Source organism: Podarcis melisellensis (assembly GCF_964234715.1).
Source record: "Podarcis melisellensis genome assembly, chromosome: 3".
In the NCBI taxonomy this organism is placed as follows: Eukaryota; Metazoa; Chordata; class Lepidosauria; order Squamata; family Lacertidae; genus Podarcis; species Podarcis melisellensis.
The window spans coordinates 8,825,390-8,852,453 of NC_138530.1; the positions used below are offsets into that span (position 1 = coordinate 8,825,390).

The window sequence follows — 27,064 nt, forward strand, 5'->3', positions numbered from 1 at the left end:
ATCTTATACGTACGTAAAGCTTATACGTAAATCTGGCACTGCCCCCTTCTCCCCAGCCTCTTCACCCTGCACAGCAATTCAGCTCAACATCAACCAGCAATGGTGGTTTTTAAGCCTAACTGCTATGCAATGTCAGGGGTGCGTAATCTTTTAGGGGGAAGTTAATCCAGCTGCAACCTCATCTCCCTGGAAAAACTGTCATCCATCCAGTAAAGGGACCCCTGACCATTAGGTCCAGTCGCGGACGACTCTGGGGTTGCGGCGCTCATCTCGCTTTATTGGCCGAGGGAGCCGGCGTACAGTTTCTGGGTCATGTGGCCAGCATGACTAAGCCGCTTATGGAGAACCAAAGCAGCACACGAAAATGCCGTTTACCTTCCCACCGCAGTGGTACCTATTTATCTACTTGCATTTGAATGTGCTTTCAAACTGCTAGGTGGGCAGGAGCTGGGACCAAACAACAGGAACTCACCCCGTGTGGGGTCGTAGGCTCTGTGGTTTAGACCATAGCGCCACCCGTGTCCCCCTCCATCCAGTACTTAGGCTTAAAAACAGTGTCCATTGGAACAAATGGAAGCTTTTAAACACAGTGTCATTGCTGGGCAGGTACAAGGGAAAGCCAAGGTGACGAGGCTGTAACCCAGATGGGGAGGGCCTCGTGGCTGCACTCGCCCCACAGCTCCCCATCCCTGCTTTAGGTGTCGCCCGCATGGATGGAATAACTAAGACACCTTTTAAATACATTGCTGTTTTATGGTGCTGCTGATTGGCAACTGGTTAAGTTTTGTGTGTGTTGATTTCAGGATTGTACTGTGTATTTTAAGTGTGTAAGCTGTTTTGGCCACAAGACCCGGAAGCTGTACGCCGGCTCCCTCGGCCAATAAAGCGAGATGAGCGCCGCAACCCCAGAGTCGGCCACGACTGGACCTAATGGTCAGGGGTCCCTTTACCTTTACACACACACACACACACACACACACACACACACACGTTTTAGTAGCTTAATCCATCAGTTAAGTCTGCATATAAGGTAAAGAATATTTCTGAAGTATGAATCAGGCTGTGTTATAGTTCAAGACACACATCCTATTAGGGCATTTTAAAGAGAAGGCCTCTTGAGAAGAGAGATTTAAGAGATTTAGGATCTCCAACACCCAGGGCAACTACAAACACGTGCAAGAGTGAGATACACAAACACACATATGGATGTTACTGAATCTGGGCACCTTTTCAATTGCTTAGAATATTTTTTCCAAGTAATTCCAACTGTTACAGCCCAAGTAATACGCTTTTAGAATGACATGTGAAACGAAATAATATTGCAGCAGCCATCAAAAACACATTTCACTTAACATTGCCCGAAGAGGTGCCTGCTATCGGTTGAGCGTCAGCCTGATGGAGTTTTTAACAACACGAACTCCACTTGCTGGAATCGGGGAGGATGAATCTGGTAACTCTTTACTGGAAAGCCGCTGCGAAAGGAAAACGGAAATCAGATGTGTGAAGCTGAGATTCCAGGAGTTCAGGTACAAAAAGACACATCCGTGGACCCTGGCACTGATCCTGCGCTGCTGTGTCTTTCACCTTCCAATGCTCAGCTTCTAAAATAACACAGCTGAGTGTTACGGTTTTTATATTTCATTATCAGGGTCTTTTAAAACTAATTTAACCCCTAGTCTAGGAAGCAAAGCTCTCGAGAGGCTGAAATTTGGGATTTGAACATGCATTTCACCAAAAGCAAATGTTTGGCACTAATTTTTAGGGGTCAAGAATATATATGGATGTCAAGTAAATATTTAAGGCCTTTAGGCCATAGGAACTATAGCTCCATTTCTGGTTCTTCTTTTAAAACTAAGGGGGCTCCAAACAGTACCTGTGATCTTAATGTTCCAGAAGTTGGAACCAGTGTGGTGTCTCCCAGGCTGCGCTAAAGAGATCAGAACAAGAAAAACCTAGTCAGTATTTAAAGACAATGAACAGTGAATTAAAGCCAGAAGCAGATAAGTCTGTAACGTTGTGCAATTACTATCCCCCCACATGCAACTTCAAAATCTTGAAGCACAAAACAAGGCATGCCCACTCCAAAGGAATAAGAGTGGACTTTGGATTAAATAGGCTTTGAGACTGCAGCCTCATAGCAACCATGAGGGATCTGGAGACACCATTAAGGTGAAATCTGTCTGGAAGCCATATGAAATAGCCTTTTACAGCATTCCTAAGACTTATCACAGCTACAACAGAAAGTGTTGTTGTTGTTAAGTCGTTTTGTCGTGTCCGACTCTTTGTGACCCCGTGGACCAGAGCACGCCAGGCACTCCTGCCTTCCACTGCCTCCCGCAGTTTGGTCAGACTCTTGTCCGTAGCTTCGAGAACACTGTCCAACCATCTCGTCATCTGTCGTCCCCTTCTCCTTGTGCCCTCAATCTTTCCCAGTATCAGGGTCTTTTCCAGGGAGTCTTCTCTTCTCATGAGGTGGCCATAGTATTGGAGCCTCAGCTTCAGGATCTGTCCTTCCAGTGAGCACTCAGGGCTGATTTCCTTCGGAATAGATAGGTTTGATCTTCTTGCAGTCCCTTCAGGCAAGTTGTGTTACTTATGCTGTTAAAACCTGTTAACAGCCTCTGCGAAGTCCGAACGGAGTTGAGTATTCAGATGTCAGGATCCTTCCCTCCCCCTATGCATGCTTCCGTCAGTATGAGGCTGCAAATCCTAGGCATTGTTTCAACATCTGTCATGTAACATCAGGCCACTCTGACCAGGTACTTGCCGTTCCTACATCTTTCAGCCGTTTGAACCCGTCTTGCAAGGCAGGTGCGTGACCTCTCTTGTTCACGGAAATGTTCTTCACGCTTGCAGAAGCCACTCCATCCAGATGCTGCTGATGGTTATGGGCAGATGTGGGATCCACATCTGGCTCTACAGCCTGGGAGATACTGTAGCTGCCTGGAGAAGATGCAGCCATGTTATCTGCAACTGTGGAATCCGGCACTGCAAAAAAGAAGAACCTTTTAAAGTTTATAACTTATGGATTTCCAACAAAGAACTCTCGCCAATGCCTTCTGCTGCCACAGTGCGGTTATGGTTGGAATATATGTTTTTTAAACAACTGAACGTTTTAATTCTTTTTTTAAAAAAATGAATGTATTGTTTAAACTTTATTTTGCAAACCACCCTGGGATCTTAATGGATGAAGGATAGTAGCGGAAATAACGCGGGAGGCTGCAGTTATGGGTTATTGGGCTCTGCAGTCACAGTGATTCTCCAGAGTTTTGATTTCACCCCTGGAGGCACACTCCATTGTCTCTTGAGACAGACGGGTGCCAAAAAGAATAGATGATTTTTCACATTTCAGACACAGTACGTGGACCAACTACCGGAATGAACAAACCTTGAGAAGACATCAAAGGCTGAAGGACGTTTGGTGGCTTCTCTCTGTTAGTACAGATGGCGGTACTTTGAAAGACAGCATTCCTGTGTAAAGCAGGAATAAGGGTAAGGATAATTCCCTGGGTAAGGAACATGTCTTGACATGTGTTAGGCTCTATAGGTCTGGCACAACGTCACCATAAAAACCACTTCTGTTCAAATAAATAGAGACAAAAGATTTTGCTGTTAAGTCGGTTCAAGTCAGTTAACATTAAGAAGATTTAAGAACGTAAGAAAAGGCTGCTGGATGAGGCCATAGGACCATCTAAAGCAGCACTCTACTCTCACAGTAAGTCAATGCCTCTGGGAAGCTTGCAATCAGGAACTGAATGCAACAGCGCTCTCCACACCTGAGATTGCAGGCATCTTGCCTCTGACAGTAGAGGCACATTTAAAAGGCAGCAAAGACCCGAGTCTTTACAGCGGTAGAATAATCCAACATGGTTCAAACACACACAGAGCTACAGAATCTCCAAAGCTGATCTGTGTGTCCACCATGAACCAACCTGAATTCATAACGGAAACAAGACCCTGGGTGAGTGCCTGGAATCTTGCTACAGCTTGGCAGAAGATTGTGTGTAACAATAGGAAGAATTTGGCCTTAGGGAAATGAACTCAAAATTGATGGACCCAGCGCCAGGCATTCTCAAATGCAGGAGCGGTTGCAGGAGTCTCTTGCAACAATGGCCTCCCCATAGTCTTGTGGCACCTTAAAGGTAAAGGTAAAGGGACCCCTGACCATTAGGTCCAGTTGTGGATGACTCTGGGGTTGTGGCGCTCATCTCACTTTATTGGCCAAGGGAACCGGCGTACAGCTTCCAGGTCACGTGGCCAGCATGACCAAGCCGCTTCTGGAGAACCAGCGCACGGAAATGCCGTTTACCTTCCTGCTGGAGTGGTACCTATTTATCTACTTGAACTCTGATGTGCTTTCAAACTGCTAGGTGGGCAGGAGCTGGGACCGAGCAACGGGAGCTCACCCCGACACAGGGATTCGAACTGCCGACTTCTGATTGGCAAACCCTAGGCTCTGTGGTTTAGACCACAGTGCCACCTGTGTTCTTAAAGACTAGCAAATATAGCACAAGCTTTCATGGACTCAAGTCCTCTTTGCCAGATCAAGTGGCTGAGCATTCCTGGGTCTTAAGACAGAAGAGAGGCTTTGAAAATGGTACAAGCATTGACATTTTTTTAAAAAGGTAAAAGACCGCTGGATGGTTAAGTCCAGTTAAAGGCGACTATGGGGTTGCTGTTAGCATGCAACCAAGGAAAAGGGGCAATTGGCAGGTCCCCATCTGGCTCCAGCCCACCGGCCAGTGTGCCAAGAGAACTCCAGTCCTTGGTTCAGCATGAATCTGTGACCTGAGCTTCAGAAGCTAAGGCACGCTACTCAGCAGAGTAAAAGCTGCACAAACAGAAGTGGCAGGAGAGGCTGTGTGAGCATATTTACAAGGAGTTTATTCAGCGTACATCAGGACAAAAGGAAACATGTCTGATCTCCTTCGTGTCCAGCTAAAGCAAAAGCTATACACAAACGGAAGTTCCCAGCAAGCTGTGCTGGAGTGTGAACAGGCATGTGACACACAACAATCATGCTTGTTGCTTAAGGCGGAACGGAATATCCCAACAGTTGCAGCGCTCATCTCACTTCAGGCCGAGGGAGCCGGCGTTTGTCCACAGACAGCTTTCCGGGTCATGTGGCCAGCAGGACTAAGCCGCTTCTGGACCAACGGAACATTGATGCGGCAACACAGAATGTATTAAGACTATGCCCACCTTTCCGCTTCTTTTGTAGAACTGCTGCTGGGTTTTGCCATGCTGCTGAAAGAGGGAAGAGCCCTGGATTGTGTCCCAACGCCTACGTCCCTGTACCTGCCCAAGCAGCCATCATCCGTAGATGTGCTTCTCAACACAGGTCCACCAATGTTTTGGCTTATGTCTGGCATACTCTGTTGAGAAAAACTGACTTAGGTTCGCAGACCTACAACTAAAGGGTTTGTTTTTTTTAATAAAAATAAAATGTAAAGTCCAGAATTTGGGCTCACCTTTTTTCTCTTCTGCAAGACGTCTGCAGGCAAGTAATTGTGGAGCTGTTTCTTCCTCACGTGAGCAGCTTCGATCTTCATGCCTTCTTTCAACAGGCTGATATTATTCGCCTGCCGATAAACTTAAGGCAGAAGAAAGGTCAAGCAGATCAAGGAAGTCTGCACAGCAAAGTGAGCTGCCGCTTATTCTGCTGCAGCGACAGCCTCCTCCATTCACAGCCCATGCAAGCTCTGCCCCACTGCGAAGTACTGTATTTTTTGCTCTATAAGACTCACTTTTTCCCTCCTAAAAAGTAAGGGGAAATGTATGTGTGTTTTATGGAGCGAATGCAGGCTGCGCAGCCAGAAAAGCAAGAGGGATTGCTGCTTTCACTGCACAGTGATCCCTCTTGCTGTTCCAGCTTCTGAGATTCAGAATATTTTTTTTCTTGTTTTCCTCCTCCAAAAACTAGGTGCGTCTTGTGGTCTGGTGTGTCTTATAGAGTGAAAAATATGGTACACTGTGGGGCTTACAGAACAGGTGCACAGATGAAGGCATGCCCTGGTAGTTTGGCTACCAAGCTGTTCTAATAGCTCTTAGGGGGCACTACTGTCTTTTAAACCTGACAGCAGGAGCTAAGAGCTAAGGGAGAGAAGCAGTACAGATGGCAAACCAGAGCAGTGAACGGAAACGCCGTTTACCTTCCCACCGGAGCGGTACCTATTTATCTACTTGCACTTTGACATGCTATCGAACTGCTAGGTTGGCAGGAGCAGGAACCGAGCAACGGGAGCTCACCCCGTCACGGGGATTCGAACCGCCAACCTTCTGATCGGCAAGTCCTAGGCTCTGTGGTTTAACCCACAGTGCCATCTGCGTCCATCCGACTGACTGATACCGGAAGTCAAAATAAGAGAGCCCAGTGTGGCCCTTGAAACTGCACAGGTTGGGGAAGAACTGTTCAGTTCTCCATCGAAGCACAGCTTGGGTAGCTACTTAGAATGTGAAGGCATCACACAGAATCCCAGCAAGTTCCAGCAGTAGCAGCATTGGAAGGCAGGAGCGAAAGCTTTAAGCTTAGCACGGTATATTTTGAGAAGCTCCCATGAAACGCACTGACCCTCCCGCCACCCTCCAGTATTTCAGTGCTTCCAAGAGCAGATCTGTCATGTTCAGTGTAAACAGAACTGATTAGATGTTATTTAATGGGCTAAGGGGGAATACCCGCCATCAAGAAATAAAACCAGGAGGTTGCAGAGGCACAATAGTTAGGTGGCATTAAGGAATGAGCGAGTTTCCAGCACTAGATTAGCCAAGATGGTGCCCTCTGGCTTCCAGTTCTCATCAGCCCCAGCCAGCATTCCCTTTGATCTGGGACAACAGGTGTTGTAATAGTTACAGGTAGGTAGCCATGTTGGTCTGCCATAGTTGAAACAAAATTAAAAAAATCCTTCCAGTAGCACCTTAGAGACCAACTAAGTTTGTTACTGGCATGAGCTTTCGTGTCTTCAGATACCACAACATCTGGAGGGCACCACGTTGGCTAACCCTGCTCTAGGGCATTTTCTTTCAAAATGAGACGAAGAAACAAAGTTTTTCTGAGCACAGTGGATTATACTGTTATGTTGCAAACAGAGTCGCTGGATGGTTAGCAAGCAATGCTTCTTTCTCATATTTCACAAGACTAAGCACAATAACCTCATCAGAAGGCTTGTCGATGTCAACACACACACACACACACACACACACGGGGACAGTGGGAGAAAAGTTTCCAACTCCCAGCAGAACTTGATTCTTTAGTTAGTATAGGCACTAATTTATACTGAAGTGAGGCAACCCTTTGGGAAACAGGCAAGCAACCTTAGCCCATTCAGAGGTAGGACTTTCACCAAGAAGAGAAGGGGTTTACCTGTGTCCGTGAACGACTGGATATCGTAGGTCAAGTCAACGCAGACACTCTCTGCATTCTCCGCTTTCTTAAAAATTATCCCCAGAAACCATACGGACACAAAGTCGCTCCTGAAGGGAAAGTTCCAGGACAGCTGAACTGAACTGAAAGGACTGGCGAGATGTCAGCAAAGTTGCAGCAATGCAGGGATTGCCAAGGAAAACCGGCATGATGCTTCAGTAATATTGAGGCAGGGTAGAGAGCTCCAGGTGTCACCCAGGAAAGGGCCGGGCTACACTGCAAGGCTCTGAATCGCTATACTTCTCTTGCTACCCTATTGCAGGGACAGGGCACTTACAGACATGAGAATCAGCTGGTAGATACTCAATTCTTCCTCTACCTACCAAGCAGCTCTGCAAAATGCATTCCCCAGGCAGTAATTTACTGTCCCCTGCCTCCTTTCTGGCTCAGGAAAAGGCAGGCTGCAGGGAAGGAATAGCCAGTAATCAGGGATTTGTTGGCACTCACGTTCATATTGGCCATAGCTGTCAATGTTTTCCTTTTTTAAAGGGAAATTCCCTTATTCCGAATAGGATTCCTCGCAAGAAAAGGGAAAAGTTGACAGCTATGACATCGGCTAATCTTTCCCTGAAAAATTCCCTTCCAAGGACTCCTCAAGGGAATCTGTTCTTGCCATCACAACAAGAAGTTTACACCCCCAATGCCGCCACATTTTCACGGGCTCAAGTAGCCAACGAAGCATCAACTCACTCTTTGAATTTTTCCTTACTCCCTGGGAAGGACTGCGGATTCACTTGGGCGATTGCAATACATTCATTCCGTTCCATGTTTCCAACAAGCACGCGGATTTTCGATTCTACCAGGCCGACCCTAAAAACACAAACACGAGAAAAATGAAGTTTCAGTTAACAGTTTTACTGAAGGCTGCCCGATTTACTTCTAACCACCAAATGAAGGGTGACACCACGTGGCCCAATGGGTGTACTGCAACAAACCAAAGTTTTAAGACTGGACCAGGAGGCACACGTTTTTGGTTTACAGGCAACTCCAATTTACGCAGGGGTTACGTTCCAAGGCACCGCATATTTAAGTGACATCACATGTATCTAAAAAAGCCTGCAAGCACCCCACCCTGTCCCCTTTTGTAATGTTTTCGGGCTGCTTCTGGGTTCAGCGTGATGCGTGTATGGCCATGCCTGTATTGTTTTACAGTGGTACCTCAGGTTACATACGCTTCAGGTTACATACGCTTCAGGTTACAGACTCCGCTAACCCAGAAATAGTACCTCGGGTTAAGAACTTTGCTTCAGGCGAGAACAGAAATTGTGCTCTGGGGGCGCAGCGGGAGGCCCCATTAGCTAAAGTGGTGCTTCAGGTTAAGAACAGTTTCTGTTTAAGAACGGACCTCTGGAACGAATTAAGTACTTAACCCGAGGTACCACTGTATTTATTTAAGCTGGGTGACCCAACTCTCATACTCAAGGCAACTTAGAAATAAAAAAATTAAAGCATGTTCAAAGCAACCCCAATAATAAACCAAACAGTAGTGAGGTTTTTGCTTTGTTTGAAAGCACCATAAAGGCTGCAGTTCTGAGACCTCTGTGCATTTTACTCTAAGCTGAGCACTTGAATGCAAGTTATTGGCACAGTCATCAGATGTCCTGCCATTCTAGGGTAAGAAGCTCTGACGGACAGGGCATGTCTCCAGCCTATTACCCCTGTTCACCCCCTCCCCAAATCATATTATCATCACATTGAAAATCTAACACCCAGAGTTTTCAGAGACTTACCATTCCAAATGGTGTTCTTCAGTTGAGGAACTGGCAGTCAACACAATGTAATGCCTGGAAACGTAAAGCAAGGCTAATGTGATCTTTTTTCAACCATTTTAATAAAAGGCCTTTCAAAGCGCTAGAGAACTTTCACGTCCTCGTCAGCCTTTCTCCCATTTCTTCTGTAGGGAGAAGCCTATCCCCACATGTTTCCAATGGCTTACACGTCAACATCGCTTCCCATTTCTGGCCTAGTTGCTTGGATTGATTTAATGCTTAAGAAGAGTTTAAAGCTTCTACCAAGGGGAAGCTCCGTAAGAAGAATGGCTGTGGGATTAAGGAGTTTCTTTTATTTCAGCAAAGTAAGATTGGTAATTAGGGCTGGGCATACATATCTCAGTTCTGGAATGACTTCATCGGCTCCCAGTCCGTTTGAGCACAATTTTAAGTGCCAGTTTATATCTTTGAAGGGCCCTAAGCAGCTTGAGGAACCAGGACGCAGGTGGCGCTGTGGGTTCAAATCAAATATCTTTAATACGGTCAATGACCAGAAAGCAATTTATAAAAATATTTATAAAAATATGACATTATAAGTAGTATTGTGCTACAAATAACAGTGGAAATATGTCCAATTCACAGAATTGGTGCTTATATTTATGACCAGGTTTTGTCTTTTAAGGTTTTAAGAATTAAAATGCACTGTGGGTTAAACCACAGAGCCTAGGACTTGCCGATCAGAAGGTTGGCGGTTGGGGTGAGCTCCTGTTGCTCGGTCCCTGTTCCTGCCAACCTAGCAGTTTGAAAGCATGTCAAAGTGATAAGATAAATAGGTACCACTCCTGCGAGAAGGTAAATGTCATTTCCGCGTGCTGCTCTGGTTCACCAGAAGCGGCTTAGTCATGCTGGCCACATGACCCGGAAGCCGGCTCCCTCGGCCAATAAAGCGAGATGAGCGCCGCAACCCCAGAGTCGGTCACGACTGGACCTAATGGTCAGACATCCCTTTACCTTTAAGTGGCTTAGGACCTGGGTACCTAAAAGATGACATCCTCCAACATGAACCTGCCGGAGTACATATTAAGGCCTTCCTCTAAGGCAGGGGTCAGCAAAGTTTTTCAGCAGGGGGGCGGTCCACTGTCCCTCAGACCTTGTGGGGGGCTGGACAATTCCCCCCCCCCCAAAAATGAACGAATTCCTATGCCCCACGAATAACACAGAGATGCATTTTAAATAAAAAGACACATTCTACCCATGTAAAAACACGCTGATTCCCGGACCATCCATGAACCAGATTTAGAAGGCAATTGGGCCGGATTTGGCCCCTGGGCCTTAGTTTGCCTACCCATGCTCTAAGGCCCTCCACCATCAGAGGCAGGTGGGTGACTACCAGAAACAAGGAATCTTTGTTGTGGTTCCTTGCCTCTGCAACACCTTCCCCTAGGGAGGGCTGCCCGGTAACAAGCTTGTTCTTTTTTTCACAGAAGAATTTTTACCTGCTCTGCTGGGAAGTTATTGTTATTCTGATCTTACGTTGTTTTTAAACTTGTGTAAGCACTGCCAGCTACAACTCCTTCAATAGGGGCTTTGAAAGCCCAGGAACTCTCACATACTTGTACTTTTGAAAGAAGTTGGACGGCTCAAGCAGCTTTGACCAGTCTGATTTCCCTTGAAGAATCTCGTCTGTAACCACAAGACCTGTAGAGACACAAAACCGCAATGTAAGTGCTTTTGTTATAAACTTTTGCAGATCTTCTGAGCTGGGTAGCCTTGGAGTGCCTTCACAGAACTGGAACTGGGGGAGCACAAGTCAGGAAAGGGAACTCAAAGGCTACTTGGCTCAACTCACAGCACTGAGACTAAGGGGGAAAATTGCAAATCATAGAGACACCAAGATGACACCCAGCTCTACCTCTCTTTCAAATCAGAACCAGTGAAGGTGGTGAAGGTCCTGTGTGAGTGCCCAGAGGTGGTTGGAGGATGGATGGCAGCTAACAGATTGAGGTTGAATTCTGACAAGACAGAAGTACTGTTTTTGGGGGGTGGGTGGGGTCTCCCCGGTTCTGAATGGGGTAACTGTGCCCCTGAAGGACCAGGTGCGCAGCCTGGGAGTCATTTTGGACTCACAGCTGTCCATGGAGGTGCAGGTCAATTCTGTGTCCAGGCCAGCTGTTTACCAGCTCCACCTGGTACGCAGGCTGAGACCCTACCTGCCCGCAGACTGTCTCGCCAGAGTGGTGCATGCTCTAGTTATCTCTCGCTTGGACTACCGCAATGTGCTCTATCTAACCTTTGAAGGTTAACCGGAAATTGCAACTAATCCAGAATGGGGCAGCTAGACTGGTGACTGGGAGTGGCCACCGAGACCACATAACACCGGTCTGAGAGATCTGCATTGGCTCCCAGTACGTTTCCGACCACAATTCAAAGTGTTGGTGCTGAACTTTAAAGTCCTAAACGGCCTCGGTCCTGTATACCTGAAGGAGCGTCTCCATCCCCATTGTTCAGCCCGGACACTGAGATCCAGCGCAGAGGGCCTTCTGGTGGTTCCCTCATTGTGAGAAGTGAGGTTACAGGGAACCAGACAGAGCGCCTTCTCAGTAGTGGCGCCCGCCCTGTGGAATGCCCTCCCATCAGATGTCAAGGAAATAAGCAACTATCTCATCTTTAAAAGACATCTGAAGGCAGCCCTGTTTAGGGAAGTTTTTAATATTTAATGCTGTATTGTTTTTAACACTCAATTGGGAGCCACCCAGAGTGGCTGGGGAAACTCAGCCAGATGGGTGGGGTATAAATAATAAATTATTATTATTATTATTATTATTATTATTATTATTATTATTATTATATCAAGTCTCATGCAATCAAGAACCAGATACATCTCTCTTGGCCATCAGTATCCTCATCTAGACAGTGCCCTTCCCACTCCCAACTTCTCCTTCTCTTTCCACTATCATAGAATCATAGAATTGTAGCACTGGGAGGGCCCCGAGGGTCATCTAATCCCACCCCCTGCAATGCAAGAACCTCAGCAAAAGCATCCATGGCAGATGGCCACCCACCCTCTGCTTTAAAACCTCAAAGGAAGGAGAGTCCACCACCTCCCAAGGGAGTTTGACCCTCGTCAGCCTGCATCTATGGTCTCTGGGAGAACCACACACTGCTAGCTCAAAAGTGTTTATGCCCCACCATTTGGGAATATATATCAAGGTGGCTTACCGTATTTGAATTCTTCTACCATTACCGCTCTGGTTGAAGTCGACACATTATACGTGGAGTTCTGCTGTGGATACGCTGGGGTGATGATGGGCATCAGGTGATACCTGTCTGATGGATTTACCTGTGGCAGGTGAAGGATTATAAGAACGTTAAGAACCCTTGCTGGGTCACACCAAGGCCCCATCTTGTCCAGCATCTTGTTCTTACGATGGCTGAACAGGGGCCCATGCGGAGCCTCTAAGCAGGACACAAGGGCAACAGCGCTCTCCCCAGCCATGATCTCCAGCAACAGCCATTCAGAAGCATATCAGCGTTTTTTCACAGCCATAATGACTAGCAGTCACTGAAAGCCTAATCTCCCGTGTGTGTATCTGATTCCCTGTTATGCCATCAGAGTTAAACTATAGAATTTGCTAAAACAAGTTGCAGTTTTTATTGTGTATTTTGGATTCTCATTTTGTATTTTTACGCTGCGAACCGCCCTGTGATCTTCGGATGAAGGTCGGTATACAGATTCAATGACTTACCGTATTTTTCGCTCTATAGGACGCACTTTTTCAAAAATGAAGGGGAAATGTGCGTGCGTCCTATGGAGCGAAGACACCATAGCCCCGCGGCCATCTCCCGGCTGGAGAGGTGACGCACGGCTATGGCAGGAGCCTCCATAGCCGCGTGTCACCTCTCCAGCCAGGAGAGCGCGCGCAGGACTAAAGCAGCCCCCCGCGACCCTCTCCCGGCTGGAGAGGTGACGCGCGGCTATGGCAGGAGCCTCCATAGCTGCGCGTCACCTCTCCAGCCGGGAGAGCGCGTGCAGGGCTAAAGAAGCCATAGCCCCGCAATCCTCTCCCGGCTGGAGAAGTGATGCGTGACTATGGCAGCAGCCTCTCCGCTGCGCCTTTCCGCTGCTCAGCGACCTGCTCTTTGGGGCTGGTGGTGGGCTTCCCCCCGCCAGCCCCAAAGAGCAGGTCGAAAGGAACCTGAAGCCTGGAGAGCGAGAGGGGTCGGTGCGCACTGACCCCTCTCGCTCTCCAGGCTTCCAAGGTAGCCGCCTGAACGCACCTTAAACGGCACCTGTAAAAGTAATACAACATTCTAAAATCAAATCAAAATCAGATTAATGGCAACCATTGGGCTAGAGTTCTGTGAGGATTACCAAAAGAGAGATTTATGTTGTCCCATAGAAGGCAATGCCTCTCAGTAAGGGGACACCTTTGTCAGGTGGCAGGCTTGTCAAAGCTGCTGCTGGTGTCCTGGAGAATCGAGAGGGCTCAGTATGATTCAGTTCTCCGCCCCTCCCTCCTGACTAAAAGAGCAGCAACACTCTGACAAGGCTGCTACAACTGACGCCGGGGGATACAGGATGGTTTTCAAGGCAATGTGCTCTACGAACCCTGGGGTCCCAGGCCGGCAAGTTGAGGTTGCTCTCTTCGGGCTCTTTCAACAAGACTGGATTGGGCCATTCCCTGAAAAGAGAGCAGGTGAGCAAAACCAAGTGCATACTTCAGTCTAGAAAGCTGCATGTCAGTTATCCATATCGGTGAAGACAATTAGGCCAAGAGTTATACTGTTCAAATGAAGTCTAAAGAACTGTGAGCACCCTTTAATTCAAGCATTCACATTTCCCTGTTGGCTGGGGATGGGTGAGCGGGGTGGAGGGCAGGGAAGACGAAATGGTTCGTGTTGAGTATCATGGTACCTCTGGTTTACTTCAAGACACTTTATATAGGAAGCAACAGATAAATTTTGTGGCAATAAAAAGCCACCCTTGTCCTACTGGGGCAGTGATGGCCAAACGTGGCCCTCCAACTGGTTTTGGGACTACAATTCCCATCATCCCTGACCACTGGTCCTGATAGCTAGAGGTGATGGGAGTTGTAGTCCTAAAACAGTTGGAAGGCCAAGTTTGGCCATCACTGTTCTAGGGTAAGGGAAAGGCCAACTGGGAGTTAATTTTAGGGAGGCATTCACATAGCACTCTCAGGAGTACACTTTATTTATGCTGTTTGTGTGCCTGAAGACATACAAGACAAGGCACAATATCAACAACTCGGAATCTGAAAGCACACTTCTAAACAAAACAGCAGGGGAGACACTCAGGGGGCATTCCTGGCCAGGAAAACATTTTGATGGCAGCAGAAAGGTGCATTTACTGAAGGCAAGTTACTTAAAAGTCTCTGGGGTGGATTCCAAGGGCATCCCATTCTGAAATGCACAATTTCATGGTTAGTTCACTTTCCAGTTGTAACTGAGCGGCAACATCTTGCCGGCCCAAGATCTGATCTGTCTTCTTCCTATGTTATAATCTAGTTCATGTACGATCTGTGAATTGTGACGGCTGGCCAGATACTTACCACCTGGAGAAAACCAGGAAGAATTTATGAACCAGCGTCGAGGCCAAGGCATTGGGATACAGCTGACACGTCCTCGCCACCAACATGGCCCAAGAAACACCACCAAGAAATCCCAGCATGTTTGAATAAATCCCACGCCCTAAAAGGCAGACATTTGTCACTTCAGATTTCCCGAGCGTTTCAGATAGTTTCAGGTTAGCAGAGGACAAAACTAGTGCTTAAATACGCAGCAGAGAAACTATATAATCTTGTTTTTCCTTAACCAATTACGGGGGAGGGAAAGCCCAATTCTCACTGTGAAAACAGCACTCAGGAAGACGGGACTTAGCTATTCACTTCTCCTGCCAAGGTCGAAACAAAGACCCCCCCCAAAAAAAGGGGGGCTAGGAGCCTTAGAAAAAGCAATCACAGCAATGCGTATTTAATTTTAGTTCCGATTTGGATTCAAATGCATGCTTTGCTTTTGAAACAGCTCCCCCTTGTGGTGCCTATTGGCCTTCCATCAAAATTTGAGTGTGCTACATCTATGTTATGCAACGCGGGTGGTGCTGTGGGTTAAACCACTGTGGCGCTTGGACTTGCCGATCGAAAGGTTGGCGGTTCGAATTCACACGACGGGGTGAGCTCCCGTTGTTTGGTCCCTGCTCCTGCCAACCTAGCAGTTCGAAAGCACATCAAAGTGCAAGTAGATAAATAGGTACCGCTCCAGCGGGAAGGTAAATGGCGTTTCTGTGCACTGCTCTGGTTTCGCCAGAAGTGGCTTAGTCATGCTGGCCACATGACCCAGAAAAACTGTCTGTGGACAAACACCGGCTCCTTGGCCTGTAGAGCGAGATGAGCGCCGCAACCCCAGAGTTGTCCATGATTGGACCTAATAGTCAGGCGTACCTTTAAAAGGTAAAGGGACCCCTGACCATTAGGTCCAGTTGTGACCGACTCTGGGGTTGCGGCGCTCATCTCGCTTTATTGGCCGAGGGAGCCGGCATACAGCTTCCGGGTCATGTGGCTGGCATGACTAAACCACTTCTGGCGAACCAGAGCAGCGCACGGAAACGCCGTTTACCTTCCCGCCGGAGCGGTACCTATTATCTACTTGGACTTTGATGTGCTTTCGAACTGCTAGGTTGGCAGAAGCAGGGACTAAACAACGGGAGCTCACCCCACCTTTCGTCTAGCGGGTTTTTCGTCTTGCGAGGCATTCGTCTTGCAGGGCACCACTGTAATAAGGTAAAGGTTAAAGGGACCCCTGACCATTAGGTCCAGTCATGGCCAACTCTGGGGTTGTGGCGCTCATCTCACTTTATTGGCCGAGGGTCATGTGGCCAGCATGACTAAGCTGCTTCTGGCAAACCAGAGCAGCGCACGGAAACGCCGTTTACGTTCCCGCCGGAGCGGTACCTATTTATCTACTTGCACTTTGACATGCTTTCAAACTGCTCGGTTGGCAGGAGCAGGGACTGAGCAACGGGAGCTCACCCTGTCATGGGGATTCGAACCGCTGAACTTCTGATTGGCAAGTCCTAGGCTCTGTGGTTTAACCCACAGTGCCACCCGCGTCCCTAGGCGTACCTTTACCTTTACGTTAAATCCCTTCTACTTCTACTTCTTCTTATTATTATTATCATCATTATTTACTGAATTTATATACTGCCCTATACTCAAGAGGTCTCAGCAACCTGCCCAGCAATGGTCTAATGATGTACACGGCAACATGCATGCAAGTCAGAGGCAAATCTGCAAGCTGACTCCACACTGCTGATCTGCACATCCCTAAAAGGGGAGCAAATGACTAGCATTTGACAGGCCAGCTTGAGAGCAGCAGTAGCATGGTTCAGGATTCCCCAACAACTTGCATGAAGAGGAGGAGCGGGCAACTTAAAGGAGTTAAATGCATGCAAAGAACTCGCCGAAAACAACACGCATTTTACAACAGGGGATTTTATGGTTCAGTGTACCAAAGCCACATTCTACTGACTATGCGGTAATGATCATAATGCTGCACTCTACCAATTTTGGGGGGCTTTTAAGACCTACATTGGCTCCCAGTATGTTTCCAAGCACAATTCAAAGTGTTGGTGTTGACCTTGAAAGCCCTAAACGGCCTCAGTCCAGTATACCTGAAGGAGCGACTCCACCCTCATCGTTCTGCCCGGACGCTGAGGTCCTGTGCCAAGGGCTTTCTGGTGGTTCCCTCATTGTGAGAAGTAGGGTTACAGGGAACCGGGCAGGGCCTTCTTGGTAGTGGCACCCGCCCTGTGGAACGCCCTCCCACCAGATGTCAAAGAGAAAAACAACTACCAGACTTTTAGAAGACATCTGAAGGCAACCCTGTTTAGAGAAGCTTTTAATGACTGGTGTTTTAATGTATTTCTAATCTTTTGTTGGAAGCCGCCCAGAGTGGCTAGGGAAACCCAGCCAGATGGGCAGGGTATAACTATTATTTTTATTATTATTATTAATTACTGATAAAGCTGAAAAGAGTGCATTTGTCACCTGGTGATAGGCAGCTGGTGAGCTCAAGAGGATCCAAGCTTCAGCTCTTTCTAAGAATGCACTTACAACAGATGCACATTGTGGGCTGACAAACCCACATACTGGCTGGGGTTCTCTTCCACTTGTGAACCTTCTTTTTCTTTTTTAAAGGCCTACAATGGTACATATAGCTTCACTTACAAGTTACTTGCTTGATATTGATGCGAGATGGTGGCCAGCCTCGCTCCCTCCAGCAATTGCTGTCACTTCACCAAAGCGAAGGATAGCACAAGAGCTTGTACTCTTGCAGCGAACCCTATCCCTCTATGCACCCAGTGCCGGATTTACGTATAAGCTAAACAAGCTATAGATTAGGGCCCCACTCTCTTGGGGGGCCCCAAAACATTTAAAGGGGAAAAAAACCTGCATGTACATTTCCAAAATATAAGATAATAAACAAATAAAATAAAACCTACATACAGCAACAGTGTTTTGTGTTGTGTAGGCTCCTATGATGTAAGTAATGGGCAGTGCCTGCTAGCCTGCTCCCTAAAATATCACTGGTTTGCTCTTTTCTATATATAGGGTGCATACGTTCTGCATGTGCAAATGGCTTTAGATACCTATTAGGTCCATAAATTACCATATAGCATATATTCAACACAAAAAACAGCGACAATTTGTTGTTGACAAAGGACAGCTGGATATATAAAGGGCCCCATTACCTTCAGTAGCTGAGGGCCTTATCAAACCTAAATCTGGCCCTGTATGCACCATTTGCTAAACTGGCAAATGGATCAGGCCTTTTCAAGTTCAGCATAAAGGTAAAAGGTAAAGGTACCCCTGCCCATACGGGCCAGTCTTGACAGACTCTGGGGTTGTGCGCCCATCTCACTTAAGAGGCCAGGGGCCAGCGCTGTCCGGAGACACTTCCGGGTCACATGGCCAGCGTGACATCGCTGCTCTGGCGAGCCAGAGCTGCACACGGAAACGCCGTTTACCTTCCCGCTGGTAAGCGGTCCCTATTTATCTACTTGCACCCGGAGGTGCTTTCGAACTGCTAGGTTGGCAGGCGCTGGGACCGAGCAGCGAGAGCGCACCCCGCAGCAGGGATTCGAACCGCCGACCTTTCGATCAGCAAGCCCTAGGTGCTGAGGCTTTAACCCACAGCGCCACCTGTGTCCCTTCAAGTTCAGCATCCCATGTATTAAAACGGTCCAGCCATGTGCCTCTGAGTGCTTATGAAGGTTGCAACTGGCCTCTCCCTGGTGCGTCACAGTAGCTGATATTCCTAGGACTTCACTGCCTCAGTCCACAGCGGTTTCATCTAAAGGACTGTCACATGGACCAAACTTGTTTTCACCTGCTCTGGAGGCTAGGACCCAAAACAATGGGTTCAAGTTACAAGGAGATTCCAACTAAGGAGGAACTTTTGGAAGGTGGTGGGCTCTCCCTCCATGGAGGTTTTAAAGCAGAGATTGGATGGTCATCTGTCATGGATAATTTAGTTGAGTTTCCTGCATTGTAGCGGGTTGGACTAGATGACCCTTGGGGTCCCTTCCAACTCTACAATCCTATGACTCTATACCATTGCCAATAAACCATTCTTACAGACCAGGGGTGGGGAAACCAGTGATCCTCCAGATGTCCTTGAACTACAACGCCCATGATTCTTGACCATTGGCCATGTGGTCTGGGGATGATGGGGACTTCAACAACAGGTGGAAAGTGAGTTTCTCACCCCTGACACAGGTGCATCCTCCGCAAATCCGCCCGATCCTTTTATAACTTGGAAATCTCCCAAGTTAGCAGGAGACCTGAAGATAAAGTTTCATGGAACCAAGATTCCATTCCTACATTCTTATGCCAGATTTAGGAGCTAGAAAGGTTACCTAGAAGCCAGGTTGGAGTAGAAACACCTAGCCTCTGCCTTGGTGCTTAGTTAGGAGGCCCCAGCTTTTAGGTGACAGCTCCTGAACACCTGCAATTCTTGAGGCTCTGATATGACTTCGAATGAGGGGGGAAGGAAGGAAGCAAAATTCCTTCCCTGGCCACCAGATTCCAAACTGTTTTTTAAGTATTCAGCAGCAGCAGCAGCTAGCACATTTTCAGGTGTTTCTCTGCCACCATTAGACCAGCATTCAAGCTCGTCCTCAGGATTTGAGACGTAATCGCCATTATGCAGATTTTGAAGGCAACGTGCAGAGGCGACAAGCTCCCTTGGCTTAGCCTAAAGAGCCATTTCAAGGACTATTAAGCTTAGGGGCTGATACCACAAAATTTGATGTATTAAGTACTTACGTTTTGCCCACAGTTTAATTGCTCTGAGCGTCAGCCTGAAGTTCTCCTTGTCTGGTACTAAATGAAGTATTTCATCAGTGACTCTGCAACCTGCCGGCAAACGTTAAGCCTTTGCGTTAAATCAGGCAAGGCACCAGGCTACTGAGAAGCAGTAAGACTGAACATACACAGTGCAGAATAGGCTTCTAATTTTACCTGTTCAGTCCTCCCACGCAACATGGCTTGAACTGATAAAGCTAAGTGGAAATACTAGACTTCTCAGGCCCATGCTACGGACAGGATTCAAAGAACCACACAGCTATTTCTGCCTGTCGAGGGCATTACAAACATACGCTGCTGCATGGCAGGCTGCTTTTGGAATTGCAACTATTCGCAGGTTCAAATCATCACATCTATTAAGCTTCACTGTGTCACTGAGAAAGTCTGTCTATTCCATACCTACTGGGCAGTGAGACAGCCTGTGAATCCTTCCCTGAACTTCTTGGAGGAAAAGGCAGAACAAAAAATTTAGTGTGCCACATGAATCTGCTACTCATAGTCAAAAATCCCCTATCAAATAGGGCAGATCACAGCCATTTAATACCCAGTTACTTGAGTAGCTGTGTTTAGCAGCCACCGTTAAGAAAAACTGGAAAGGTACGCATTACCATTTAAGCTCCGAATACACCTTATATCCAGGCTTCCCAGATGCGCGTTGTCCCGAAGATCCAGGTTATCAGACAAGATTGGCACAGCCAGCCTCGCAAATACTAGATCGATCTATGGAGGCAAGAAATGAAAGTAGCCTCTCAGCAAGTGACCTCTTTAACAGCTTGCCACCAAACATCAAGAACTGCTAGAGCAGTAGAAATGCCTTCAAGCATATTCTACAGACACTGCTCCAAGTATTTTTTTATTTTATTCATTCAGTAATATTTTTAGGCTGCCCGCTGTTGACAAGGCGGACACAATAAAGCAGGTTGCCACAAGGGATCAAATTTAACTGCAGAACAATCAAAAGGAACCTTCCTGGTGAGGCGCTCCTTGAAGTGTTTAGGCCACAGGTTGTTTAGGGCTTTATAGGTAAACAGCATACAAGCATCTTAGATTTGACACCAGAGTGTTGAATTGGAAACCAACGCGATTCCCCCAGGGTGAGTGTTATGTAGTCATAATAAACTTATGGATTAACAACTGAACTGTTCCACATGGAGCCCCATAGCCAGCGTAGTGCTGGTGGTCAACAAAAGAGATATAAAGACTGTTTCAAGGCAAATCTTAAAAAATGTAGTATAAACATTGACAACTGGGAAACACAGGCCTGCGAGCCCTCCAATTGGAGAAAAGCCTTTACCAAAGATGTCATGGGCTTTGAAGGCACTCAAACTCAGGATGCAAGTGAGATATGTGCTAAGAGGAAGACACACTTGGCAAATCCACACCGTGATCAACTCCCACCCGGAAACCAATGTCCCCACTGTGGAAGAACGTGGGGATCCAGAATTGACCTCCACAGTCACTTACGGACTCATCGTTAAAACCGTGTCTATGGAAGACAATCTGACTCGGCTATGAGGGATCGCCAAAGAAGACGACTGTGGGGTTACCAGAACACAGATTCCTGTGGTAAGGCTCGTGAAAGGCACTTAAAAAAATAGTTTTTATTAAGGTTTTTGGTGTTATAAAGCAAACAGATAAGCAGGGAAAGGTGCTTCTATTGTCTCCACTTTCAATTCATAGTCTTTTTCAGAATTTGTTTGCTTGGTAGGAGCTCTACCAGACTACAACACTTGCCCTTTCAAGTTGGACTATATCTGATAAGGAAACAGTGGGAGAATTTGCTACTATTCAAACCTGAACAAATCGAAAATGCCATACGGAGATAAAATAGAACAATTCTTACCCAAAACAAAATTAACGAGTCCATCTAATGGAAAATGGGCAATAATTAAGACAGATTAAGAGATATTGGAAGGGTTGAAAGAAAACAAGGCTCCGGTCCCAGATGGGCTGACATGGATGTTTTATTTTAAAAAGTTCTCTGATACTTTTGAATCCATTGAAAAAGACAATGAATGAAATGGTAGGAAAATATATTCTGGAGACCTGGAAATAAGCCAATATAGTGGTGATTCTAAAGAAAGACAAGGACCGATCATCAGTGACTCCATATTGTCCAATATCCTTATTAAACATAGATTATAAAATTTTCATTGGAATATTGGCATAAAATCTGAACAGTGTTATAAGCAAAACTAACAGTCCAGATCAGACAAGACTTATATGGGCAAGGAAAATGAGACAGTGTTTGTAAAATTATAGATATTATGAATTATGTGGTAAGTAATAAACATGGATTAATACTTTTGTTTTGACGTGGAGAAGGCCTTCGACAATGTGCAGTGGCCTTCTCTATTTCAGTTAATGAAATCCGTAATTTTGGAGATAAATTTATAAATTGGTTCCCAGCTTTCTATACTGACCCCAAAGTGAGGGTTTTAGTGACTGTTACATCATCAGTAACATTTAGCCCATCTACTGAGCCATCAATGCACTGTAAATCCAAGGTTTCTATTTGGGGGAAACCTCATTTTTTTACTCCAATCAATATATTTTTGCCTCTTTTACCACTGTCTCTGCCCTTATTCTAGATATCTTTAAAATGAAATCAATTAATTTAGCCATAGCTGCACACTCCCATATTTTATCTCTCCATTCCGTTTTTAAAGATCAGTCTTTTGTATTAGGTATAATTTGGCGCTGTGGGTTAAATCACAGAGCCTAGGACTTGCCGATCCAAAGGTCGGCGGTTCGAATCCCCATGGCGGGATGAGCTCCCATTGCTCGGTCCCAGCTCCTGCCAACCTAGCAGTTCAAAAGCACGTCAAAGTGCAAGTAGATAAATAGGTACCACTCCAGCAGGAAGGTAAACAGTGTTTCCATGCGCTGCTCTGGTTCACCAGAAGCGGCTTAGTCATGCTGGCCACATGACCCGGAAGCTGTACCCCAGCTCCCTCGGCCAATAAAGCGAGATGAGCACCGCAACCCCAGAGTCGGCCACGACTGGACCTAAGGGTCAAGGGTTCCTTTACCTTTACCTTACTAATGATTAAAGTGCTTTGTTCCATCTCTGAGTCTTTACATTCCATCCCCCCATCCTCCAGATACCCCACCCCCAACCTTCTAAAGTCAGCCTCATGCTTCAACTGAGCATGCTTAGTCCTCGTTGGACCAGTGTGAGTCAGCGTCCCATCTACATTAAATTATTTAACTTGCCATCTATCCTCCCATCAGTTGCAATCCATTTAACCAACTAAAGCACTCATGAAATGCAATCATATAGGTTCATGGATCTTCTAGTTTTGGCCCCCAAACCACTCTAAATACTAATTTCTATAGAGGAAAGAGGAAGTAATTATTATTATTATTTACCTCAATACCATCAAACTCAAACTTGATGACTGGTACATATGCATCTTCTACTGCCTGTAGGAAGGAGAGATTAAGACAGGTTTTACGTAATCTAAGTGACCGCATTTGGAATGAGATGCATTAACAGTATGACATAGAGATGGACCAATGTTCCAATTCTCTACAAGGCGGCCTCATACCATCCAATAATCATGTCAAGCACAACGCTGAAGGAATGGGTTTCCCAAATCTAAAACCTGACTGTGCAGTCAGTCTAAAAACGGGCCCTTCTCCATTAGCTAAAATCCATTAACTTGAGCACTTGTGCCAATGTATAACAAGAACCCAGCTGAATAAACAAAGCCCTCTCCTTTATCAGTACGTGACGCTTAATGAATGGCCTTGTCAGTTCCGAAGTGGAAACAGGACGGCAGAGCTGGGGCTTATCTTATCCTGTAGGATGTAAATATCCTGACACACTGATGCACAGACTCTGCAAGACAGAGTCTGTCAGTCCCCACGGCCGGAGATAGAGAAGGCGTCAAGGGAAACTCCTATAGCTGGGTGACCCTCTTAACCCCAAGATAACAATACAGGAACAGGAACATCTGTTTATGGTCATGGATGTCAACTTATGTACAGGAACATCTGTGTATGTTCGTGGATGTCAACTTATGTATACGAACGTACGAGGCTGGATTCCTGGGGAAGGGGGGAGAGGGTGTCTGGAGGATATATATACTGTGTGAAATTACTCTTTCTGTAGACTTGCTTTGAACTGACCACGCAAGTGCCTTCTGCTATCCAGAGAGCAGAATAAACTCTTTCTCTGAACCAAACCTCGGTGTCATTTGACTTCCTTCCTCCCATCCGGGAGCAACGCAGACCCCACCAATCAGTAAAGTCTAAAAAGGCTACAACGCTTTTCAATGGAGTCAGCATGCACACGAGTAAATATTACACACATCGGCTCGTCCAAGCAAGACAAGAGACTTACTTACTCTTAAGTTCCTGATGCCATCTTTGAGCTTTAGCTTCTCAAAGAACAACTGGAAGAAGTCTGACCTTTCCACATGTCTAGGGGCAACACAGAGAGCATCTATATCAGCACCTGCAAGAAGAAAAGGCCCTCAAATTAGCAGCTTTCAGTAGTTTAAGGCAAACTACTTCCCAGGTTGAGGCGTTTTACGAGAATCATACCTTTTGTGTGGACTCCAAGCCGATAGGAACCAAACGTAAAAATCTTGCCACCACACCGTGATGAGACTGAAGATGGGAGGTTCTGCAGGAAAGTTGGAAACATTTACACCTTGAAAATCTAAGCTACTGGGTTCCAGAGGCGCAGGAAGGTCAGGTGGTACCTGGTGCGCACCGACCCCTCTCGCTCTCCAGGCTTCTGGGATAGCCGCCTGAAGCCTTCGGAGTGCAGCGCGGGTTCCCACTGCGTTCTGGAGGCTTCAAGTTCCTTTCGCTAAAGCCGGGAGAGTCTTGCTCTCCTGGCTTCAGCAAAAGGAACCCAAAGGAACTTGCACTGTACTCCGAAGGCTTCAGGGATCTTTGAGGCTGGCGGTGGGGGGAAGCAGCGCTTCCCCCCACCAGCCCCACAAGCTCAGGGGGCAGCAGGAAGGCTGCACGCAGCCTTTGTGCTATTCCCCAACCTGGTCTTTTGAAATGGATTTCTCCTGCCGCTTCACTGAAGGGGCGCTGAGCAGAGAGGGGGAGATTTCCCCCCCCCTTGTTCTCCCCCTCTAAAACAAGGTGTGTCCTATAGTCGGGTGCGTCCTAGAGAGCGAAAAATACGGTAAGTTCATGAAGATACCAACAAAAGTTTGTTGTTCACAATACCGCTAGTGAAGTTGTAGATGGATGTTAATGAAGTTGTAGACAGGGTGCCGGCGTTTTGCACCTGTTTCGCCCTGGCCGTCCAAGTAATCAAGACGTTGTTGTTTGCCCCCGATGGGGCCCTTTTACAGGGGCTTGCAGGTAGCCCACTCCCAAGGTAGTTTCCCGGGCTTCTTCAGTGGTCTAATCTCAAAGCCTTGATTACGTATATTGATATTCAATTTCATAGAGAATACTATTTCTTGGCTTAAGCTTAAGAGACTGATTTGCCTGAACAAGCAGCAACACACCCGCTTCACCCTCTTCTGTCCATCAGCCTGGCTAGGACCAACTGACCTCTGGAACCTCCTCTTCCAAAATTCTCCTACACAATGGCCACAGTACAGTGGTACCTCAAGTTACAAACGCCTCAGGTTACAAACTCCGCTAACCTGGAAGAGTTACCTTGAGTTGAGAACTTTGCCCCAGGGTGAGAACAGAAATCGTGTGCCGGCGACGCAGCGGCAGTGAGAGGCCCCATTAGCGAAAGCACACCTCTAATTAGTTTCAGGTTAAGAACAGTTTCAGGTTAAGAACGGACCTCCAGAACAAATTAAGTTCTTAAGCCGAGGTATCACTGTACTACCCAGGGCTTGGTGGGGCAGGTGTGGGGGAAGAAGAGAAGAGGTTGGAGAGGGCTCACCCACAGCAATGGACTTGCTGTATACTTGAGGATGTGTGCATCATGGCAGCTATTAATAGCTCGCCCTTTGCAGAGCCAGAATCTTACAGCAAGAACTACAGAATCCTAGCTACAAAAGGGAAGGAGGAGTAAAAAAGGTAAAGTTAAAGGTACCCCTGCCCATACGGACCAGTCGTGTCCGACTCTAGGGTTGTGCGCCCAGCTCACTTAAGAAGCCGAGGACCAGCGCTGTCCGGAGACACTTCCGGGTCACGTGGCCAGCGTGACGAAGCTGCTCTGGCAAGCCAGCACCAGCACAGCACAGCACACGGAAACGCCGTTTACCTTCCCGCTAGAAAGCGGTCCCTATTTATCTACTTGCACTTAGGGGTGCTTTCGAACTGCAGGAGCTGGGACCGAAGGATGGGAGCTCACCCTGCCGCGGGGATTTGAACCGCCGACCATGCGATCGGCAAGCCCTAGGTGCTGAGGATTTACCCACAGCGCCACCCGCGTCCCATAATAGCTCGCCCTTTGCAGAGCCAGAATCTTACAGCAAGAACTACAGAATCCTAGCTACAAAAGGCAAGAAGGAGAAGGCCAATATAAAAATCATGTCTTTGACAAACTTCTTACCTTCTTCTCCGCAACCTCCACAATCCACTCTTTGACCAAATTATCTAGCTTACTGAGAACAACTATCCTGCAATGGGGGAAAATGTTAAAAAGGGAAGATTTAATAGTAGTAGTAGAAATTGTGGTAGCTTCAATGTTAATGTTAATGGGTCAAGAACAACAACAACACTGTTACTGCCTTCTTAATGGGTCACGGTAACTATTTTGGTTTCAGACAGCAGTCACTGCCTCCTTCTTCCTGCATTTATTCCCTCAATTCACTCCTTTCCTCATCGCACCAAGGACACCTGTCAGTTCAGGAATCTGTTGAAGTGGGCCAAGATTGACAAAAGCTACAACGCAATAATTTGATCACTCTTCACTGTTTTCGCTGCAGCAGATTTAACGCGGATAGCCTTCCGGTAATTACTACAGTGGTACCTCGGGTTACATACGCTTCAGGTTACAGACTCCACTAACCCAGAAATAGTGCTTCAGGTTAAGAACTTTGCTTCAGGATAAGAACAGAAATCATGCTCCAGCGGCACGGCAGCAGCAGGAGGCCCCATTAGCTAAAGTGGTGCTTCAGGTTAAGAACAGTTTCAGGTTAAGAACGGACCTCCGGAACGAATTAAGTACTTAACCCGAGGTACCACTGTATAAGCTTAGTAATTTGAACAAATATTATGCAATATGGTGGTGATTTGTTCACTATACGAAGGAAACTAGTCTTAAAGGCAAACTTTCCGAAGCATCTTTGCAGATGAACAGCACAGCCTCAACTATATGCTTCTCTGGGAACAACTGTCTGCGACGGGGAAAACAACTTTTGTGCTGTCTCCAAAACATTCTGGATATAAGGATAATTTGTATGGATTGATAAGAATAATTTGTGTGTTAATGTACTGTCTCACACTCTTATGGGGGTGGATATCATACAGTAGGCATCTCTCGAGAGACAATGGAGTGCGCTTCCAGGGGTTAAACCACTGCACTAGCAGCACCAAAATTACCTCCCCAGGCCGCAAAGTCTGGGCAGTATGTCTGGAGGTCCAGACAACAAGACCTCCCCCCAAGGCCTCGC

General features: G+C 46.8%; 1 protein-coding gene across 5 annotated transcripts in view; it reads right to left on the reverse strand.

Annotated features, from left to right (window-relative positions):
* The window catches only part of PAPOLG (poly(A) polymerase gamma), a 38,255-nt gene that overhangs the window by 4,452 nt on the left and 6,739 nt on the right, over nucleotides 1–27,064 (reverse strand). For 3 of the 5 annotated variants that reach the window (XM_081903983.1, XM_081903982.1, XM_081903979.1), the window contains exons 3-21: nucleotides 26,002–26,068; nucleotides 24,063–24,144; nucleotides 23,864–23,973; nucleotides 22,884–22,937; nucleotides 20,120–20,231; nucleotides 19,473–19,562; nucleotides 14,700–14,838; nucleotides 13,739–13,811; nucleotides 12,349–12,469; nucleotides 10,743–10,827; nucleotides 9,151–9,204; nucleotides 8,111–8,230; nucleotides 7,361–7,470; nucleotides 5,472–5,593; nucleotides 5,203–5,375; nucleotides 3,389–3,471; nucleotides 2,768–2,988; nucleotides 1,874–1,927; nucleotides 975–1,472 (exon numbers count right to left, since the gene is read on the reverse strand). In XM_081903983.1, coding sequence (XP_081760109.1) covers nucleotides 1,374–1,472; nucleotides 1,874–1,927; nucleotides 2,768–2,988; nucleotides 3,389–3,471; nucleotides 5,203–5,375; nucleotides 5,472–5,593; nucleotides 7,361–7,470; nucleotides 8,111–8,230; nucleotides 9,151–9,204; nucleotides 10,743–10,827; nucleotides 12,349–12,469; nucleotides 13,739–13,811; nucleotides 14,700–14,838; nucleotides 19,473–19,562; nucleotides 20,120–20,231; nucleotides 22,884–22,937; nucleotides 23,864–23,973; nucleotides 24,063–24,144; nucleotides 26,002–26,068 — 1,969 coding nt within the window. In that variant the 3' untranslated portion in view covers nucleotides 975–1,373. Of the gene's footprint in view, nucleotides 1–974; nucleotides 1,473–1,873; nucleotides 1,928–2,767; nucleotides 2,989–3,388; nucleotides 3,472–5,202; nucleotides 5,376–5,471; nucleotides 5,594–7,360; nucleotides 7,471–8,110; nucleotides 8,231–9,150; nucleotides 9,205–10,742; nucleotides 10,828–12,348; nucleotides 12,470–13,738; nucleotides 13,812–14,699; nucleotides 14,839–19,472; nucleotides 19,563–20,119; nucleotides 20,232–22,883; nucleotides 22,938–23,863; nucleotides 23,974–24,062; nucleotides 24,145–26,001; nucleotides 26,069–27,064 lie in introns of those variants that run through there. The other 2 variants (XM_081903980.1, XM_081903981.1) reach the window with 2 other exon arrangements.